This window comes from Bos grunniens, chromosome 17 (assembly GCF_055505025.1).
Source record: "Bos grunniens cultivar Pamir isolate PY7600 chromosome 17, Bosgru_T2T1.0, whole genome shotgun sequence".
Lineage (NCBI taxonomy): Eukaryota > Metazoa > Chordata > Mammalia > Artiodactyla > Bovidae > Bos > Bos grunniens.
In genome coordinates this window covers 10852388-10875061 of record NC_141181.1, presented here as the reverse complement: position 1 = coordinate 10875061, position 22674 = coordinate 10852388, and the positions used below count along the sequence as shown (strand labels likewise).

The 22674-nt window shown below is 42.6% G+C and overlaps 1 protein-coding gene across 2 annotated transcripts in view; it reads left to right on the top strand.

Annotated features, from left to right (window-relative positions):
- The first annotated feature begins 12147 nt into the window (after positions 1-12147).
- EDNRA (endothelin receptor type A) overlaps positions 12148-22674 on the top strand; it is a 74793-nt gene continuing 64266 nt past the window's right edge. For both annotated transcript variants that reach the window (XM_086346475.1, XM_086346473.1), the window contains exons 1-2: positions 12148-13134; positions 17446-17940. In XM_086346475.1, the coding sequence (XP_086202601.1) occupies positions 17521-17940 (420 nt within the window). In that variant the 5' untranslated portion in view covers positions 12148-13134; positions 17446-17520. The remainder of the gene's footprint in view (positions 13135-17445; positions 17941-22674) is intronic.

The following is a 22674-nucleotide window of genomic DNA, read 5'->3' as shown; positions in this document are numbered from 1 at the left end:
TGAATTTGATCCCTGGATCAGGAAGATCCCCTGGAGGAGGAAATGGCAACCCACTCCAGTATTCTTGCCTGGGAAATCCCATGGACAGAGGAGCCTGACAGGCTACAGTCCATGGGGTCGCAAAAGAATCCGACACTACTTAGCAACTATCCAACAACAACATAATTGATTTACTATGTTGTGTTAGTTTCAGGTGTACAGTAAAGTGATTGTTAAACAAATACATATATCTATTCTTTTTTAAATTCTTTTCCCACTTAGGTTATTATAGAATATTCAGTAGGATTCCCTGTGCTACACAAGAGGGCCTTGTGATGATCTATTTTATATATAATAGTGTGTACATGTTCATGCCAAACTCCTGATTTATCCCTCCCCACAACCTCTCCCCTTTGGTAACCATGAATTTGTTTTCTTAGTCTGTGTTCTGTTGTGTAGATAAGTTCATGTGTATCCTTTTTTTTTTTTCTAGATTCCACAAACACGCTTTCTCTGCCATACTTCACTTGCTATAATAATCTTTAGGTTCATCCGTGTTGCTGCAAACGGCACTGTTTCATTTGTTTTAATGGCTAATATTCCATTTTGTGTGTGTGTGTGTCATACATATATAATACATATAAATACACACCGCATCTTCTTCATCCATTCATCTGTCGATGGACATTTAGGTTGCTTTAACTCAGCATTCAGATAAAGCCACGGAAAACATCTTCACTTTTTAAAAATGTAAATTAGAAATTATGAAAAGGCTTTGCTTCAAGCTTTGCTTTACATGCAGACTTCCTTGTCACTTGTTCCCCTCCATATAAAAGTAGAAATGGAACTATTTCCCAAGAAAATTATTTTCCAAAAGTTACCAGTCTTGAAAAAAAGCTTAATGTAGCACACGCTAATTGTAGATGGTGTTGATTTTTCCTCCACCTATTACAAAAATAAACTTAACAAAAAGACTTATACTCGCTGCTTAGCAATGTTTTCGCATGTCTTTCTGCACTGTTTCTAATTACTAAGCTATTTTGAATGTGTGTAAAGCAGAAAAATTTCCCTAAAGGCTCGACATGGCAGCCTTAGAACAATATCCCCCTTATTGCCCATCTCCGTGACCCGTCTCTACTCTTCATTCCCTTTGACCTCTCTTGACCACTCATTCATTCCTGAAACTCTCTTCTTTCTCTGTGCCACCAACACTGCCCTTCTCTGGTTCTTTCTCGGGTATTCTCTCCGTTTGACAAGCTTCTTACTGAATGTTTGGTACGAAGCTCATCCTTGTTTCTTTGCCCTTTTCTTTTACACATTCTCCAAGTGAAATGCATCCAACTTTTGGCTTCAGTTACTGATTACTATAGTTTTATTTCAAGCCTGAAGCTCCCATATGCCCTTAGATTCAAGCTGTTTAAAAACTGAATTTCTATTCTTCCCACATAAACTCCACTTGCCCCATCAAACCTGGTTTCCCTTTCCAGGCACCCTAATGGATTCACTGTCCGTCTTTTTCACCTGGTCACTTTGCTTACATGTATTCTAGGGCTCCTTTCAAGTGATCACAGCAGAGTTCAGTGGTTGTGATAGAGGCTGTTGGGTTCACAGAGACAAAACTATTTACTAGACATCACTTTACAGAGAATGTTTCCCAGCCCCTTATCTAAGGATATCTAAGACCCAGATAGGTCTAATCCTAACACTTACTGGATTGTTTTTAAGCTGATTGCATAACTTTTCCCCAGGAGACTCAAGACTTCTTTAGGATAGGGTCCTATCTTATTTGTTGTTACTTTTTCAAATCTCTGTTCCTAGCTGAACCTAATACAGTTTTTGCTCAATAAATATTGATGAACAGTTCTGAAGTCCCTCCAGGAAATTTTAGGGTCATTTTTTTAGACTTTTCTCACTTCATCCTATAGATCCTATCTGCACTCCTTCATCAAAAAAAAAAAAATTCTGGGTTGCATTAGCTGGTTTGCACAAATGACTAGTGTAATTTCCTTTCTCTTTTTCCATGTCATTGTGTAGTCTTCTTCAATACTGACTCTGGGGCTTGTGTCACTTGCTTTGGCCAATAGATTAATAACAAACATGAAGTTCTTGAAAAGTACTTGTTCATTGGGGCTTACCCTTCCTCACTGCCCTGGGAACCCTGATACCACTAGATGAATGGGCCAGGAAAGCCTGCTGGATGATGAAAGACACATGACCCTAGTAACTAACCCCTTACTCCAGCCAAGAGTCAAATATGTGAGCAAGGCCATCTAATGCTAGCTGACGGCAGATATGTGAGCACACTCCACTGCATGAAGGAGCCTAGGCAAGACCAACAAAAGGAACCACCCAGATGACCGAGCCCACATTTCTGATGTACAAAATCTTGAGCTAGGAAACCATTGTTGCTTTCAGCCAATATGTCTTTGGTGAGGGGACAGGGAAGGATTTGTTTATACAGCATAAGCAGCATAAGCTAGCTGCTACACCAGTCTTCTTCATTTTAAATGTCTCCAGGACTTTTGCCTTAAACATTACCTCCAAACCACCAAAGCAGTGTCCATTACCACTTTATTCTCTACCTCCATGCTTCACACTAAGGTACACCAACCTAACCTGTCTTCTTGCCCCTATGCTATGCTATGCTATGCTAAGTCACTTCAGTCATGTCCGATTCTGTGCGACCCCATGGATTGCAGCCTATCAGGCTCCTCTGTCCATGGGATTTTCCAGGCAAGAGTACTGGAGTGGGGTGCCATTGCCTTCTTGCCCCTAGTTACTATTAAGACATGTAAAACACATTTGCCAAATTAATCTTCCTAAAACTTTTATTTCAAAAACATATCCTGATCAATGATAAATAAGGACATCTTTTTCCTAAACACAAGGTCCATTTTATCTCCTGAATATCTCTTTTTATATTCAAAATATCCATTTTGATCCTAAAGCCAAGGAGCTTATACAATAAGCTCCATGCAAAAGGAATTGTAGAATTATAAAGCATCAAAAAGCCTAAAGTTAATATGATTTTACAACTTCCCGTTACATATGAGGAAACTGTCTATCCTACAACTATCCCACCATTGTTTTTGTAAGCATATAGCTTGACTGGTTTCACAGGTTCACAGCAGGAGAGAAATTTTGTCTCAGGGTGAATCACACCTTGAGTCTACTTGTATCTTATTTAGATAATGTTTAAGTGAAACTTTTGGACCTTAGACTTAAGAATTGATGCTGGAATGAGTTAAGATTTGGGAGCTGTTGGACTAGAATGAATGTATTTTGGGAGTTTTTATTAATTTGTCTATTTATTCATTGGCCATACTGTGTGGCTTGTGGGATCTTAATTTCCCAACCAGGGACCGAACCTGGGCCCTTGGCAGTGAGCACGCAGAGTCCTAACCACTGGGACACCAGGGAAGACCAATGGATGTATTTTGCATGTGAGGACATGAATTTTGGTGTGGAGTGACATGAACTAAATGTCTGTATCCTCCCCTCCATTCATATGTTAAAGACTTAGCCTCCAGTGTGACAGTGTTTGGAGATGGGGCTTTGGGAGGTAATTCAGATTAGATGAGGTCATAAGAGTTGAGCCCTGAGGACGGGATTCAGTTCAGTTCAGTCACTCAGTCGTGTCCGATTCTTTGCGACCCCATGAACTGCAGCACACCAGGCCTCCCTGTCCATCACCAGTTCCCGGAGCTTACTCAAACTCATGTCCATCGAGTCGGTGATGCCATCCAACCATCTCATCCTCTGTCGTCCCCTTCTCCTCCTGCCTTCAATCTTTCCCAGCATCAGGGTCTTTTCCAATGAGTCAGTTCTTCACATCAGGTGACCAAAGTATTGGAGTTTCAGCTTCAGCATCAATCCTTCCAGTGAATATTCAGGACTGATTTCCTTTAGGATGGACTGGTTGGATCTCCTTGCTGTCCAAGGGACTCTCGAGAGTCTTCTCCAACACCACAGTTCAAAAGCATCAACTCTTCAGTGTTCAGCTTTCTTTATAGTCCAACTCTCACATCCAAACATGACTACTGGAAAAACCATAGCCTTGACTAGACGGACCTTTGTTGGCAGAGTAATGTCTCTGCTTTTTAATATGCTGTCTAGGATGGTCATAGCTTTTCTATGGGATTAGTGCCCTCATAAGAAGATACCAGAGTACTCTATTTATCCATCATCTATCATCTCATTCTTTCTCTCTGCCATGTGAGGACAGAGCAAGAAGGTAGTAATCTGTAAGCCAGGAAGAGAGGACTCTTACCACACCCTGACCTTAATAGTCCCTGATTTTGGAATTTCAGGCCTCCAAAACAACAAAATTTCTGTTGTTTTAGCCATCCGGTTTGTGTATTTCATTGTGGCAGCCCCAGCTGACAATATCAGCATCCACAAGGCACTAACTAGTCAGGACACCAACCAATCTTTTCTGTCAATGTCAAAGTCTACCTTGTTTCCCTGTTATATATGCTGCTGCTGCTGCTAAGTTGCTTCAGTCATGTCCGACTCTGTGGGACCCCATAGACGGCAGCCCACCAGGCTTTGCCGTCCCTGGGATTCTCTAGGCAAGAACACTGGAGTGGGTTGCCATTTCCTTCTCCAATGCATGAAGGTGAAAAGTGAAAGTGAAGTCGCTCAGTTGTGTCTGACTTATTGTGCGACCCCATGGACTGTAGCCCACCAGCCTCTCCATCCATGGGATTTTCCAGGCAAGAGTACTGGAGTGGGGTGCCATCGCCTTCTCCGCCTGATATATCTAAATAACAATTAAAACCTAATTGTCTTTCCCTCTCCTGATATGAAGTTACTACATATGAGACCTGCTATTGCCTTGTATGGCCAGAGCATTCAAGATGGTTGTCCTCTTGCTCCCTGCACATTCCCTGCTTGTCCACAACCTACTCACATAAGTGACCTTCTCACTTAATCAGAGAGCCCAATCAGCAAATACCTACATATTTGCCCCCTGCCTTAGTTGGTGATTTTTCTAATCTTTAGATCAGAATGGTTCCCCCACAATAATTTATCAAATGGAAGACCTCTGCCCCTTAAAGGTACTTAGATCAAGGGGCTAAGAGGGCTGTAAACCTCTGCTGGTTTCCTTGGTAACTGATGAGTCAATTCCCCTTATTAGTCTTCCTATTTGCCTCAGGAGTGAAGACTGCTGCTGTGTCCTGCCGGCTGTCTGCTCTCCACAGTGGGCTGTCACTTCAGGACACTTTGGCTTCAGACCTGTAAGATCTCCCATCTAATAAAGTCCCTATGTGTCTGTCGCTGACTCTAGGCTCTTTCTTCAGTCTTAAGGCTGGGCAATACAGGGCCTGCAGGTCTGTGGGGTGCAGCCCAACCCACCTCCTTTCACTAAGTCTCCTTAATTCACAGTCAGGCTTTTTGTTTGTCTTCTTTGATTACAAGTGCAACTCACAATTCTCAAGCCCATTTCAGCCTAAGGATCATTCAAGAGCCAGAGACACAGTGATGTCATGGGAGGACCCATCTTGGCCTGTCCCCACTAACAAACTCTGGAACACTTAGGCCCCCTCCATCTTTTTTATTTTTAATTTCTTTTGGCCACACCACACAGCATGTGGGATCTAAGTCCCCCAACCAGGGATTGAACCCTTACTCTCTGCCGTGGAAGCACAGAGGCCTAACCACGGACCACCAGGGAAGTCCCAGGCCACTTGCATCTTGTTAAGGATTCCTGCTGCAGTGTTGACATCATCTCTGCTGTGGATAACTATTCTCCTCCTGATTAACTCAAGGCAGCAGAGCCCCTGCCAGCTTTTACCTTGCGGCTCCTCAGATGCCACTGGTCTCCCTGACCTTAGTCCCTCTACTGTAACACATTCTGAAGTCACCCAGGTCATCACATGATGCTGCTTATTCTGCTCTACCAGACAAACAGCACACAGACAAACCAGGAAGGAACCCATGAAAGTGAAAAAAGCTACCATTTATTGCCATTACTCCCATTACTTGCCAAGACTTCAGGTATTAATACTTTCTTCTTTTTTTTTTTCTTAACTCTTATCTTTTTCATTTCTTCTTTGGTAGTTAAAAGTAAATTCTATCTCTCCTAAGAGAATCTTGAAAAGATGAGACAATTCTTCTATATGCCTCTCAAATAATATCACTGAATAAATTAATAATTTCTTAATAACATCTAATATCTCGTGGTTGTTGTTCAGATGCTAAGTCATATCCGACTCTTTGCAGATCCCATGGATTGCAGCATGCCAGACCTCCCTGTCCTTCACCATCTCCCAGAGTTTGCCCAAGTTCATCCCCATTGAGTCAGTGATGCCATCCAACCATCTCATCCTCTGTCACCCTCTTCTCCTCCTACCCTCAATCTTTCCCAGCAGCAGGGTCTTTTCCCATGAGTAGGCTCTTCACATCAGATGGCCAAAGTATTGGAGCTTCAGCTCTTCCCTGTTAGCTCAGATAGTAAAGAATCTAATGCCTAGTCCAAATCTAAATTTTCCTAGTTCTCAAAAAAATGTCCTCTATAACTGGTTTATGAAAACCAGGATCCAATCCAGGACAATGTAACTCCTTTATGTTTCTAATCTAGAAAAAAAAAATTCCTTTTTTAATTGATTAATTCATTGAAGAGACAGGGTTAGTTGTCCTGTAAAATGTCATAGTTTCTGGATTTATCTATCTGCTTCTCCATGGTATTTGTTTATCTTGTGTGTTCATCTTCCATCTTTCCTGGAAACAAGAATAGCTAAAGTTTTGATTCAGGTTAAACATTTTGGGCCAGATGGAATATGTCATAAGAGGACACCTAATATCTGCTCAGCCAATCATGAGTGATGCTTGATTTTTCAGTCCTCCAGTGGGGTGATCAGCAGTTTACAAAACACCTGGGCTACATTCTGCTGCTGCTGCTGCTAAGTCGCTTCAGTCATGTCCGACTCTGTGTGACCCCATAGACGGCAGCCCACCAGACTCCCCTGTCCCTGGGATTCTCCAGGCAAGAACACTGGAGTGGGTTGCCATTTCCTTCTCCAGTGCATGAAAGTGAAAAGTGAAAGTGAAGTCGCTCAGTCGTGTCCAACTCTTCGAGACCCCTTGGACTGCAGCCTACCAGGCTCCTCCGTCCGTGGGATTTTCCGGGCAAGAGTACTGGAGTGGGGTGCCATTGCCTTCTCCGGGGCTACATTCTACCTTCAGTATATTTTGATGAGATATCCTGCAGTCTTGACCACCAGGTGCAAAACACTGTTGCAGTCAGAAAACACTTTAGAGGGACTTTCCTGGCAATTTAATGGTCACGAATCCGCCCTCCAAACCAGGGGACAATCCCTAGTCGGGAACTAAGATCCCACATACTGCAGGGCAACTAAGCCTGAGCGTTGCAACTCCTGAGCCCCCACGTGCTACAACTAGAGAGCCCACGAGCTGCAGCTCAGACCCAGTGCAGCCAAATTAAATAATCAATCGTTTATTTATTTGAAAAGCAACAGTTTAGAATACTTCCTTTTGTGAATTTAGATTAAAAATGGACCTTCAACTCCCAGGGCTTGCTTTTTCACCTCCAGACCAGTGATACTCACTGCCAACAGCAAGTCTCAGCTCTGATAATGCCTAGTGCTGCTCTAACAGGTTCAGGATCTGGTGTGCACTTCCCCAATCTCTCAGTCTCTCTTCTCACCACCAGCTGTCCAGCCTTTATCTCTGTGGTTCACACTGCGAGATTCAGACCCTTTATTGCAGTTCAGATTTCAGGAGCTAAGGAATTAGCAATTGTGAAATGGGTCTGCACATTTGAATCAAGGAACTTAAATTCATAAGAACATTTACCCCAAGGACACAAGAAAAGTTGCTTTTTAAGTGCTATCTTGAGTATGTCTTAATCTTCTGCAATTATTCTTCAGGAGATCAATGATAATATGACACTGAGAAAAACCATTGTAACTGCCATTACAGTAATTCTCCACTTAATGAGCAGCTTGAACCAGAAGTCTAGTGCACCTGAAAAGACTTCCTGCAACCTAGAAGATCTGCATATTGCATCCAATCCACCTTTCAGGAAAAATAAACAACCTATGGGAGCTGAGTTGAAAAACTTGGTTGAAAATATAAATTATATGTTTGTTAAAAGTATAAAGCAGAGAATACAGAAGTGGAGCAAGTATTTAAAGTCTTGGCTATGGGGAGAGGGTAGGTAATTTAAATAGCTGGTTTAAAATCCGCTGAAGTCATTTTCCCCAAAGTAAAGCAGAAAGGATGAGAAAGTAAATCTCCAAAAGCTAAGGAAGGTTTGGATTGTTCTCACCTAGAATGAGGCAACTCCAATGTCTTACAAAGGCAGATCTATGCTGGCGATGCACATAAACATATCTGTTTGTATCTGAAGATCTTTCTCGGAGAGACAGAAAGCTCTTTAATGAACTTATAGAGCAGGTCAAAAGATAATATTATAGGTGGGAAGATTCCATCTTAATGTCAGGAAGAAATTTTTTGTTGTGGTAAAATATACGTAAAATCAATTTATCATTTTAACCATTTTTAAGTGTCTGGTTGTGGCATTAAGTACAACCATTACCACTATCCACCTCCAGAACATTTTCATCATTCTATACTGAAACTCTGAAGCCCATTAAACAACAAATCCTCCTTCCCAGAGCCCCTCTTAACCACCATTCTACTTTCTGTCTCTATGATATCAACTACCTCGTAGAACTACCACCTAAATGAGGTGCAATACCTCTCCTTTTGCATTTGGCTTATTTCACATAGCATAATGTCTTCAAGTTTCATCTATGTTGTAGCATGTATCAGAATTGTATTCCTTTATAAGCCTGAATAATATTTCATTTACATGTACATACTACATTTTATTTGTCCATTCATCCATAGATGGACATGTGAATCGTTTCCATCTTTTGGCTACTGTAAATTATGCTGCTATGAATATAAGTGTATGAATATCTGTTCAAATTCCTGCTTTCAATTATTTTGGGTATATACCCCAAAATGGACTTACAGTGATTTTATGTTTAATTTTTTGAGAAACTGCTAAACTGTTTTCCACAACTACTACACTATTTACATTCCCACCAGCAACACACACGGGTTCCAATTTCTCCACATTATTACCAACACTTGTTGTTTTCTACTTCTTGATAATACCTATCCAAGAATTGATGCTTGTGAACTGTGGTGTTGGAGAAGACTCTTGAGAGTCCCTTGGACTGCAAGGAGATCCAACCAGTCCATTCTGAAGGAGATCAGCTCTGGGATTTCTTTGGAAGGAATGATGCTAAAGCTGAAACTCCAGTCCTTTGGCCACCTCATGCAAAGAGTTGACTCATTGGAAAAGACTCTGATGCTGGGAGGGATTGGGGGCAGGAGGAGAAGGGGACGACAGAGGATGAAATGGCTAGATGGCATCACTGACTCGATGGACGTGAGTCTCAGTGAACTCCGGGAGTTGGTGATGGACAGGGAGGCCTGGCGTGCTGCGATTCATGGGGTCGCAAAGAGTCGGACATGACTGAGCGACTGAACTGAACTGAACTGATCCTAATGAGTGTAAAGAAAAACCTTTGAATGATTAGACCTGTACCACAGCAGGATGAGCTGTCCCAGAAGTGAGGGACTGACGGATGTGCTCTACCAGAGACTGAACAGACTGACATGTTCAGTCGTGCAGGTTGTGCAGACATCCAAGCGCATCTGGTCACAAGGTAAACAAAGGCTGAAAATCAACACATGTTTCACACGCCAAGGTTTGAACCCTGGTATAGGACATTTTCTTCCCTGAAAATATTGTCAGCTTGCTAAGCCATGTGCCTGAAGTGGCACCTTTTATAATGCAAATAAAGGCACTTATAAAAGCTATGAAGTATTCGGACTGACTGACTCTTCATCATGAGGAAGCTGTAGATAGAACAGATTAATGCACAGGCTAATATCAAGTCTATTGGACTAGATGACTATTAAGGTCCTTTCCAATGGTGGTATTCTGTGGATCTCTTCTATAGTGATCACAAAGTGAACCTTGAATCCTTTGACACGTCTTGCCTTGAAAGGTGAAGTCGATAACCCCTTACCTTGAATCTGGGATCCATGACTGCTTCACTAATAGGAATAACTGGAATAGGAAAAGGAATTCTGCAGGAGTAACGCTGTATCAGTTTCTAAGCCCAGATTTTAAGAAACTGGCAGCTACCATTTCCTGTCTCTTGGGACACGCCTTCTTGGAACCCAGCCACCACTCTGTGAGGAAACATAAACCACTTTGTAGGGAGACACACATGGAGAAAACCCAACACTCATTACCAAGAAAGCAAACTATCTTGGAAGTGGAGCCTCCAGCCCCAATAAAGAGGATGATCTGTCCCAGCCAAACCCTGCCCAAATTGCAGATTGATGAGTAAGGTATGTTGTTTTAAACCACTACCATTTTAGGGTGATTTTTCTTTAGCTGCCGCTGATAATCAGAACAGTCTGGAATATAATGTGACCTGTGCTCCAAACTCACATTTCCACAACATGCCTTACACCAACAGTGCACTGAAGGATTCCCAGGTGAGGTCTTCCCTAAGGAGCCCTTGATTAATTTGTTTCCATAGAATGTTTTATTTTGATAATTTACTTGATATTAAACAATCAGATTATTATTCTCTCATGATTTTTAGCAAGGTGTAGGTGACTTACAATATTACGTAAGTTACAAGTATATAACGCAGTGATTCACAATTTTTACAGATTATACTCCATTTAAAGTTATTATATTACCTATATTCCCTGTGCTACATATCTTTGTAGATTATTTTATACATAGCAACTTACCCTTCTTAATCCCCAACTCCTGTTTTATCTCTCCCCTCTCTCTCCCCACTGGTAACCACTAATTCATTTTCTATATCTGTGTGGTTTCTTTTTGTTATATTTATTGTTGTTTAGTCACTCAGTCATGTCTGGCTCTTTGTGATACCATGGATTATAGCCTACCAGGCTCCTCTGTCCATGGAATTTTCCAGGCAAGATTACTGGAGTGGCTTGTCATTTCCTTCTTATATTTATTAGTTTGTTTTATTCTTTAGATCCCACATGTAAGTGATCACATACAGTACTTGTCTTTCTCTGCCTTATTTCACTAAACATAATATCCTTTGAATCCATCCATGTTGCAAATGGCAAAATTTGGGGTTTTTTTATGGCTTAGTAGTATTCCATAATATATATATATGTACTTTATTAAAAAGCAGAGACATTACTTTGCCAACAAAGGTCCATCTAGTCAAAGGTATGGTTTTTCCAGTAGTCATGTATGAATGTGAGAGTTGGAACATAAAGAAGACTGAGAGCCGAAGAACTGATGCGTTTGAACTGTGGTGTTGGAGAAGACTCTTGAGAGTCCCTTGGTCTGCAAGGAGATCCAACCAGTCAATCCTAAAGGAAATCAGTCCTGAATATTCATTAGAAGGACTGATGCTGAAGCTGAAGCTCCAATACTTTGGCCACCTGATGCAAAGAGCTGACTCATTAGAAAAGAGCCTGATGCCAGGAAAGATTGAAGTCAGGAGGAGAAGGGGATGACAGAGGACAAGATGGTTGGATGGCATCACCGACTCGATAGACATGAGTTTGAGCAAGCTCTGGGAGATGGTAAAGGACAGGGGATCCTAGTGTGCTGCAGTCCATGGGCTCACAAAGAGTCAAACATGACTGAGTGACTGAACAACAACAACTTCTTTATCCATTCATCTATTGATGCATACTTGGGGTGCTTCCAAATTTTGGTGATTATAAATAACGCACTGGGGTACATGTATCTTTTTGAATTAGTGTTTTCAGTTTTCTTCAGAGATATACCTAGGAGTGGAATTGCTGGCTCATATGGTAGCTCTATTTTTAGTTTTTCAAGAAATCTCCCTACTGTGTTCCATAGTGGCTGCACCAATTTACATGCCCATCAAGAGAGTATAAGGTTTCCTTTTTAAGGAGTTTTGATTTCTTTTCCTCATCTGCCTCATCTCCTCTCCCATATTCCCATTTAAGATAAAACCGTTGAAACCCACCTTCGGCAGCATCTGCACCCTCCCTGATTGGATTTCTAGAGGAATCATAGGTTTCTCAGAGCCGCCCACTGGACCCTTCCACAGTCTCTTCAGGAGCTCCTATTTTACCCTGAGCCAGTAGTATATAGCCTTCAAGGGACAACATAGACGCAAAACGTCCTTGAAACAGTCAGCTGCTGTGCACACGGGCTCCTTGTTGTTGCTGTTCAGTTGCGAAGTTCTGCGGGACTCTTTGCCACCCGTGGACTGCAGCACACCACGGTTCCCTGTCCTTCACTATCTCTTGGAGTTTGCTCAAATTCATGTCCACTGAATGGGTGATGCAACCTAACCATCTCATCCTCTGCCGCCCCCTTCTCCTTTTGCCTTCAATCTTTCCCAGCACTTGAACTTGCTATAAACTTAAGAGGGAGCTTAGAAGCCAAGCAAAGGGGCAGGGAACGCAGAGCATAAACCGCTGGTTCCGGACCCTGACTCTCTGCAGCTGCTCCATGCAGATCAAATCTGCCTGCCACTGGGGAGGGAAAGGTTTCTCAGCAAGCCCTTCCTTAGTTCTGGGTCTCGTTTGTTAAACTACCCTCCTCCTCAACGACCGCCCCCGCACCACCACCACTTTCATTTCAGGAAGGAAATAGTTAAAAAGACTCCTGCCCTTCAGGGCCTGGGAGGGGGCGGCCGCCTAGTGCCTTATAGTGGCTGCATCCCTGGAGGGCTGGAAGGCTGGGACGTTCTCGCCGCCCCAGAGTGGAGTAGATCTGGGAGCTTTGGGAGGAGAAGGGGAGCACAGACGCGAGGCGCGTTCCTTCGGAGTTTTCTTTTTCTTGAGAACCCTCGCGCGCGCGCACAGCCAGCCCTTTGGTCTGGAGATTGCGGACCAGAGGTGGAGAAGCTCCATCCCCCCTCGGTGGCTGAAGCCTGGCGGCTCGGGGAGGACCTCCCCAGAGAAGCCGTGCCCAGGAAGTTTTCCGAAGCGGAGGCAACGGTGCCACCCGGGCCGCCGCCGCGCCGGATCCCGGGACATTCGCCATTCACCTTCGCCGGCTCGGCTTCAACTTGCCCGGGCGCCGCACACAGACCGGGCAGCAGTCTGAGCCCGCGGAGCTCCACGGTCGGTGCAACTCTTTCCTCTCCGGGTCCAGAGTCGGGTGGGGGAGACACTGATGGGTCCCTGCGTAGGGAGGAGAGGGGACCTCCGAGCGTTGTCGCCCGGCGCCGGCACCTCTTGCACCCGGGCTGGCATCACCTGCCCGCGGGGGCGCGTGGCTGCGCGGGCGCCTTCCTGGGCGGGTGCACGCCCGGGAAAGTTTGGGGTTTGGGAAACTGATCCAAACCCCCCAGCCTTCCCAGGCGGGCGGCGGAGTTTTCGTCAAAAGAAAACCTGGGTCTCCCTTTTCCAGGCGTGGGAGAACTTTGTGGACCATCACGCCCGTGTCGCTGGCTTCAAAGCCCGCTTGTGAAGTTTGCCCCGCAGCCCGCTGCTCCCGCACGCCCGGGACGTGCCGAGGGTAGCCAAGGGCACGGGGTGTGAGGGGCGGACGTGTTTGGGAAAGATGTTTTTGGAGAACCCCCAGGGCAGCTACTTTGGAAACCTGCCTGTGGAGGTCTGGGCGTTTTGTTCTGTGTCCTCCTTTAAAGGACACTTGTCGCCCTTCACGTGCGGAAAACAAGGGCCGTTCCCACATAATCAGCCTCTGTTTACGCCGTCCTAATGGCGTTCCGGGTACTTGGCGGCAGAGGGGGTGGGCTGGGAGGCGTATTAAAGACAGGCGTTGTCAGTCAAGAGAGTTACTAATTTCTTACTCAGTGAGCAAAACCCACCAAAGTTGGGGGGGAAACTTATTTAAAAGTTCCTAGATTATCTGTGTGGTTTTTGTTTTTGTTTTTTTCTCTTGTAGATTATTTATGGCTCCCTCGCCCCCACCCTCCGTTTTGTGTTAACTAATTGAGAAATACCTTGGCAATCATTTCATGTAAATTACCTGCTCTAAACTCGTGCCATGTGGGTAAGGTTGGAATTTCCAAATCACGAATTTGGTGAACTTTGATCCGGAGAGTCCCCAGATGTGAAAAGGTTTAAGCATCAGGATAGAGTCCTCTTGCTTCATAATAGCTTTTGAACTCCAGCAGCTCCTTAGACCCCAAATATGAAGAATGCTGAATCTGTAAACCAGGTTCCTCAGGTCTGAACCTGAGAGGCTTCACCAGAGCTATGACTGATGATGAGTGATGATCTGAAGCCAGGATGACTAGGTCCATGGAGATGAGCTAAGACTCATCCTTGGAGGAACACGCAGTTCAGAGGGCTTTTTCCCTTTGGTTTTGTGTCTTTAACCCAATGATCATATGGCAGCTTCATGCCTTTGCCAAGTATGCCTTAGTTCTGCAGTTCCGTGTGTGTACAGACAGGGCTGAGAGAGATGACTTCAGAAATGGTGGTGTCAGTGTTGGAGGAGAGAGGCAAGTGGTTTTCATGGTAGCCGGCTCACACTTTGATAAGAACCCACAGCTTTGATAAGACTCAACTCTTGCCGTAATCAGCTCACCAAGTGAACCAAAGTGCTGATATTCAAACAGTAGTGCTACTTTTGTGAACCACCTAGCCAGGTCCGTTCACAAAATATCCTCCTAGCAGACTATGATGGGCAAAGAGCCATTCCATTTCTGAGAAAGGCCTTCTTGTCCCTTACTTTGAAGAAAACTCATTAAGGTTCATTCCCATTGGGAAACTGGAAGGCATTAGTCATTAAATAGCATAAGATATTGAAGAATTTCCTTTTTTCCATCTCTGATCTGAAGAGGAGGGTGACGATGTGCTTTATTCTTGGAGCGGTGTGGAGTGGAGTCCTGATCACCACTGTGTAACTGAAATAGCGGTGTTTCATAGGTCTATCAATATTTTGTCAGATACTCCAAACTGTAATACACAAGGGGGGGAAAAAAAGCTGCATACTATTTGACTTGGTCAAAAAGTTCATTTGGGCTTTTCCATAAGCTGATACAAAAAACCCAAATAAACTTTTTGGCCAATCCAATAATTAAAATTGTCTAGGCAGAACCGTATGCCCAGTATGCTCGTAGCTTAGAAAAATTGATATCTGAATCATTTAATCAGACTGAGTCAAGTCCTATGATTAATTAGAGTGAAGGGTTATACCTGTCCTGCCACTTCTTGGTCACAAAAATGTAACTTCTTCAAGGCTGTTTCCTCATGATATTCTCCCTGCCTACCTAGAGTTGTAAAGCTCAATTCAGATAACAAATAGGTGTATAATAGATTACCATAGTACGTAAACTTTTTTTTGGCCTCGTGGCATAGTTTCCTGACCAGGGATGGAACCCGTGCTCCCTGCAGTGAAATCACAGTGTCTTAACCACTGGACCACCAGGGAAGTCCCAAATGTTATTATTAATTCAGGTTCCTAGGGAAAAAATCTCTGGGGAAGGCAAAAGTATACAGTATTGCACCTTACATTTACTTTAGACCTTCTGTACATTTTGAATAAATCTTATTTCTTCATGTATTGACTAAGCCCTAAGCTTTATTAATAACCAAGATAACTGTCAAACTCCTAAAAATGGTTGATATCAACGATGGATAGACTCAAAAGGACACAATTCTTAAAACTTAAATTGTGACCTGGGTGTGTTCATCATATGTACACACTATATCGTAAATGAAAGATTCACAAAAACTCACAGAAAATATCCAAAAGATAAAAATGGGAAGAGCCATTTTTATATATGTTTGTTGTGTAATCACCAACCTCCCTCATTTTCCCAGCATCTTTTCTTTAAGCGTTGAAGTAGAAATCTAGACTTCCTGAACAAGAAGTACCACTTGCTCTCTGCCAGTGACTAAAACAAAACAATGAAATGGTCTTTTGAAATCATATCTAAGCACCCTGCAATGCCTGTTGCTTCTTCAGAATGCTTGAAACATTGTTGAACATTTTAAGTGCTAAGTGAGTGTACAGTCTAGCAGTTAGGAGCTCAGACTCAAAGGCAGACTCACCTGCCTTGGTGTCATGGAAGGGCCGCATCAACTACGGTCTTGACAAGCTACTTGACCTTCCTGAGCCTGTTTCCCTGTGTTTATAATGGAAACAGATACATAGCTCTCATGGTCATTGTATGGATGAGATGACATCACACGTGTGAAGTGCTCAATGTGGTGAATGGCTGGTCAGAATCAATGTAGCTATAAAAGATGTTTAAAGAATGTATAAAGGATATTTGGAAAACCAAATAGTACACCTGGTCTGGGAACGTCCATTCCTCCTAGTGCTGCTCATTGACAAATATTCTTATAGTAATTTCTGACAGATGGAAGAGGATGTAGGTTGGACTTCCCTGAAGGTTAAGACTTCCTGTGGTTAAGACTCCAGGCTCCCAAAGCAGGGGGCATGTATTCAATCCCTGGTCAGGGAACTAAGATCCCACATGCTGTGCAATGCCCACCCCTCCAAAAAGATGTAGATTGTATACATTATTCATCCAGGTTTTTAGTAAGATAAATATTCTGTCTTTATCAACTATCTTATTTTTAATGGACTAAGATTGTTAAATGTATTGATGGTTTAATCACAGTTCTGATTTTCAGTGAACATAATACTTAAGAGCATCTGAGCTGCATTTTATCTCTATTTTATTAAACACACACGTGCATTTTATTTCTATCTTCATCATAGAAATAAACACACATGTTAACAGCACACATGTTGAAATACTAGATTGTTAATTATAAAATTTGGTGATTTTATGCCTTACTACTACATGACTTTCACTCAGTATGTAATGTCTTTTCCATTAGTAAATAAAATATTGTTATCTCAACTCTTGAAGATTTTCTGTACTTCAGGCTATCAGCCTAAGTGTAAGGGAGAAAAGAAAGTAACTTCTGCACTACTTAAAGGAAAAACTGTCAAGTCCTCATTCATATTATAATCTAGATGTATGCACGTGTGTTCAGTTGCTTCAGTCCGACTCTGTGCGACCCTGTGGACTGTAGCCCTCCAGGCTCCTCTATCCATGGGACTTCCCGGGCAAGAATACTGGAGTGGTTTGCCATGCCTCCTCCAGGGGATCTTCCCAACCCAGGGATTGAACCTGAGGCATCTCCTGCATCTTCTGTATTGCAGGCGGACTCTTTACCACTGAGCCACCCAGGAAGCCCCAGATGTAGGTATAGCTATGGAGAAAGGTGAGAGAGACAGAGGCAGAGGCAAAGATACAGAGATATAACGTGCCCTAATAGCTCTGAGCTTGTCTGCTTTTGTTCCGCCATGGGGTAACCTGACACAGATGTTATCTACTTACCAAATAAATCCTGCTTTTTAATTGAAGCAATAAATTATCGACTGCAATCTTACTGGCAGCTGGATTTGTAACCAAAATCATTTTTTCTCTTTTCTTTTTCCAGGTGGAGAAAGAAAAAAAAAAAAAAGAGGGTGTCAAATCAACAGATTAAGTGACATTTCCTGAAATTTGCATCGAGATGGAAACCTTTTGGCTCAGGGTGTCCTTCTGGGTGGCTCTGGTTGGAGGTGTCATCAGTGATAACCCTGAAAGCTACAGCACAAACCTAAGCATCCATGTGGACAGTGTCGCCACTTTCCATGGGACAGAACTCAGCTTCGTGGTCACCACACATCAACCCACGAATTTGGCCCTCCCCAGCAATGGCTCAATGCACAACTATTGCCCACAACAGACTAAGATTACTTCAGCTTTCAAATACATTAACACTGTGATATCATGTACTATTTTCATCGTGGGAATGGTGGGGAATGCAACCCTGCTCAGGATCATTTACCAGAACAAGTGCATGAGGAATGGCCCCAACGCGCTGATAGCCAGCCTTGCCCTTGGAGACCTTATCTATGTGGTCATTGATCTCCCTATCAATGTATTTAAGGTAGGAAATCACCACACGTGCGTTTGCAGGTTGGAATGCATGCTCTGGTTCCACAGTTGAGAGAGGTGCTACAGACCTTTCTGTCCTTTGGAATTTCAGTCTGTGCTTTTACTGAGAGCCATTTCTGCTGTCTTGAAACTGGGTGACATTTATAATTTTTATTATTTCTTCAATGTGACACTGATTTTCTGACTTACAGAGTATCTCAGGGATGACTCTTCAAAGTTATGGTCTTCCATGAATGGGGTTCTCATACCAGTCCTAAGCTGGCTGAGTGGATGGGCAATATGGGAAAAGAACAGTGGATGTTTTTGAGATTCCATTTCTGGGGTGAGACCTACTGAGCCCAACAAGTATTTAAAATACATATATCTTCAGTTTTACTTACCTTTTCAGCGTGATGCTGTCTGGGAGCCAGATAGCCACAGTGTGACTTGAAATGAGAGGGCTTGTTTTATTTTGACTGGCTGATTAAAGTCAAAGGTCATGCTGGCTTCTGCAGTTATCTGGGTGACTTAGAGATAACAGGGTGCACGTGATGGTAAGCCAGTGGCGACCACGCTGAGCAGTGTTGCTAAAACCATTTAAAACAGGCATCGGTTTACTGCTGCCTCCTTCCTGGTTTCGGCTTACATTTATCGAGCACCCACTGTGTGCCTGCGTGCTCCCACTTTCCAGAGCTAGGCAGCAGGACCCAAGTTAGTGCCTGGTGGGAGAAAATGATAACTCACCCATTGTTGGTGTGATCACCTCGCTCTCGGGACTAGTTAGTACCAAAACAACTACAGCCAAAAGGAATTAGTCATTCCATATTTGGTTTAGTGGTTGTGAGGGGAAAACTGCTGCAAGAATTCAAATGAGCTAAAATTCAAATGAAATTTCATGATCTTTGCCAGATGTTTTGGAATGTCTTTATTCCTAGCTCAGGGAAAGCACGTTCCTCAGCCTTCTTTTTTTTTTTTTTTCTTCTATGTATTATCTGAAGAAACAAAACTATTCTGAGCAAGAATACTCTGAAATATGACTGAAAGTGGAAAGTTTTGTCAGTTACAGACATGATTAGTTTTATGAGAAATAATAGCCTCTCGGTTTTAAGTAGATAGACTCCAACCGTGGTGAAATGACACTACCTACTAGAAAAAGCAGTGGTCTGACAACAAAGATGAAAACACTCATGAAAACTTTGAACATTACAAGGAAATAAATCATCTCACAATTATTCCATTACACTGTTTGCCGAATTGGGGGAATTAGACAACAAAAAGTTAAAAATCACGTACCATCTCTTTCCACAGAAGGCCATGAACACATGTGTTTTCTATTTGAACTTAAAGCAGAATTTCAGAACCAAATTAGGAGGCAAAATTGTAAATAGGAGGCAAATGTGTAAATAATTTAAACTATTTAGCATATGCTACAGAACTTAATTTTTTTTCTTTTCAAAAGTTTTTTATTTTCTCTTTGTGAAATAGTACATGTACTCAACCTAGCTTCCTCAAGACATCTCTTTAGTAAGAGATTAAAAAATGTTGACATGACTTATTCACAATCATGGTGTGGATTATTAAATAAATGTTGATTATTCACATTTATACAGCTAGTTAACCAACCCATACGGCTCAGGAAAACTACAGAACTGTCTCTGAATTAATAGGCACATCAGTATCTGCTGAGAAGGAGACTTATCTCTTGGAGGTGCTCCCTGCCATTCACCAGACTAAACTTCATTTCTAGTCCATAATAACATTTTAAGTCAGATCACATGGAATATCTCCAAATTTGGTGAAAATTCAAATAAAGCTTTGTTTTACATTCATACAGCAATGCGTGAAAACTAGCACTTCCTTATTTGACCTTATAAGTCTTCCATCTTGGGAATCCAGTACTTTATACTGCTGTTTTCAACAGTGTGGACAGTTTGATGTGTTTCTTTGTTGTGGGAGTACTTTTGTATAATTCCTGCTTTTCTAAAACTCATGTAATGAGTCATTTAACCAACAGTTATTTTACCAAGTAAATCTTTGGGGTTAAAAAAAAAAATTACTCTTTAGTCATTTCAGTCTTCTTTCAGGGGAAAAGAGAAAAGCCCTGGAGTGAGCATAAAAGTCTCACAATATTCAAGAGTTATACTTCCTCCTGGCAGTCCTCTTGTCTAGGCTAGGAAACCATAAGATGTTACTTTTTCTCTGACTTCTGCCTGAGAGAGTCAAGAGAATTCCTTCTAAGCAAGCTGCCTCTTGCTGTAAGAGTCTGATGCCTTGAAGCCTCACACATCAGACCTATGGATTCCTCTGACCATGCGAGCTGTCTCTGTATTTCAGGGCAAATTAGTAGCCATCCAATCTCACTGTACCATTATGTTTACATACCGGCGAAAAGTGCACAGACTTGAAGAACATTCTGTTAAAGGGATGCATGAAGCTTCTTTATCTCCCCTGCTGTTAGAATTAGGTTGAAAGAAGAATGGTTGAAAGGACGTGCCTGTTCTTCAAAGAAAGATAAGTTTTCAAATCTCACAGGTCATTGTGTTTAAGAGTTCCACCAGTTGCTTTTCAGACTCAGATCTAAGGTGTCTCCAGAGGGCAAACATTGCATTGAGTTGGGTTAGAATCAGAATAAGTGAAAGCAGTGAACAGGCGGCAAGCTGGACCTGCTGATTAGACTATTACAATAAAAAGGAGAGTGCGTGACAAAGTGTTCTTTCTATTCGCATTTTGTTATCTTTCTTTCACTTTGAAAGACCTTGCACTGAAACTGTTCCATGTATTGATGTACTGGAAGTGCAGTGCAGCCAGCCTCAGACGACTAGGCTCTTTCTGTTCAGTCATCATCCCATGCAGCTGGTGTTGGGTGGCTTGGGATGCTCTGTGGGCATGGAACAGGCGTTCACTACACATCTGAATTTCCAGGTTTCCTTGTTGATGTCTGTCGTGTCAGGATTTCTTCCTCCAGGCTGTAATGGATGTTGCTTGCGCTTATCACGTGCTTCTCTGCTCGGACACCCCCAAGAGCTCCTGCTTCTTCCTCCTAACACGCATGTGCAGCTCTTGTCCGAATGCCTCACTCCCCCTAAGTAACGTTCTCCGCCCTGAGGCTGCATATAGTCACCGAATTGCCTCTGCTGACGCATGTACAAATCCTGAACTTAAAAATGAATTAGGTCTTAAGTTATATACATTGCATGGAGAAGAAATAACCCAAAAAGTGAAGAGAAATTCCTCTGGCCTTGTTTACACTCGTGTGAGTACACACACACACACACACACACATTACCTGATAGTAAAAATCAGACTGTCTGAGACAATAAACTATAAAGTAGAAGGAACCAAAGGATGCAAATAAATGCCAATTACCTTGTTGCCTTTCAAATGGCAGTGTTGAAGAAATGCTATTATTTATCAAGGGATTACCCTAATTTTGAATTGTACAAAAAAAAAAAAAAAACGTATCATTAGCTTCGTGAGGAGACTGACAAAAATAGGAGAGAGGAGAGAAAAGGAGTTAGTAGACCCTTTCAAATAGTCACACTTATAACCAAACTGATGATGGATTCAATCTGTCAAGAATTACACTATCTGATATCCTGATTTTTCAAGGAAGGCAAAAACGTAGCAAAATAGATCAATCTGTATATAAAATATTTACATTCATTACAATGACAAAACAAAGCATTGTATCTGTGTTTCGAATCCAAAAATACCCCCTAAAGACTCAATGACAATGTAGATTAGAAGTATAGAATCTAATAATTATATATATATTTTTAATGAGTCATTTATGCCAACTTTAGGGAGAGAGGTTTTAAACTTGAATAGAGTGGAAACCCTAAAAGTGATGTTGGTGCGTGGGTGGGCCAAAGCTTGGTATCATGTGCTCTCAATTCAGTCACTCAGTCGTGTCCGACTCTTTGTGACCCCATGGACAGCAGCACGCCAGGCTTCCCTGTCCATCACCAACTCCCAGAGCTTATGCAAACCCATTCCATCGAGTCGGTGATGCCATGTGCTTTCAGGATAACAGTTAACTCAGAGGTGCACACAGATATGCCCATAAGCCATTGCACCTCAGCCTCTTCAGTAGAAACAGGAGTGTGGGGAAATATATGTTGGAAGGAAGCAGAATGGAGAGGATGAATGAGAATGGCAGCCACAGGAAGAGGGAAGCAGCTGAGCCCAGGGACTTGGCATGGAAATGTCATCACGGGGGGAGCTGGAACCAGTGGCGTCGTAGACAGTACTGTGGGTGAGTAACGGCTCCACTTAGCGGGTAGGGTAATGCAGATCTCTGAGAACAAGCTAGGCAGCCAGGAACACATCCAGTAATTAGTTGTTGACTAATTGTGTCCACTCCAAGCAACCACCTCTTCCTGAGGACAGCAATGAAAAATAAACAAATACAATTTCTGTATGAAATTATCAAGGATATTTTGCAATGAAAAGCCAAGGTTCCCAATATGTTGCTCTGGCAGAGGATCTGAGCAATGTGGAAACCAGAGACGTTCGCACAAAGCCAGTTTATCTCCATCTTCACACAGACTTCGACATCTTGTGCAACTGGAATCCATCTTGTTTGGGCAGCCATACAAGAGTTGTTTCCGGACACCTCACATCACCAGGGCAATATCTGTGTTGGACACAAATTGCTGCAGCATATAAAGCATATGCCTCAAACATAGAACCTGTGCAATAAGTGCTTTTCAATGCGATTTAACAAAACCATGTCAAAATGATGTGA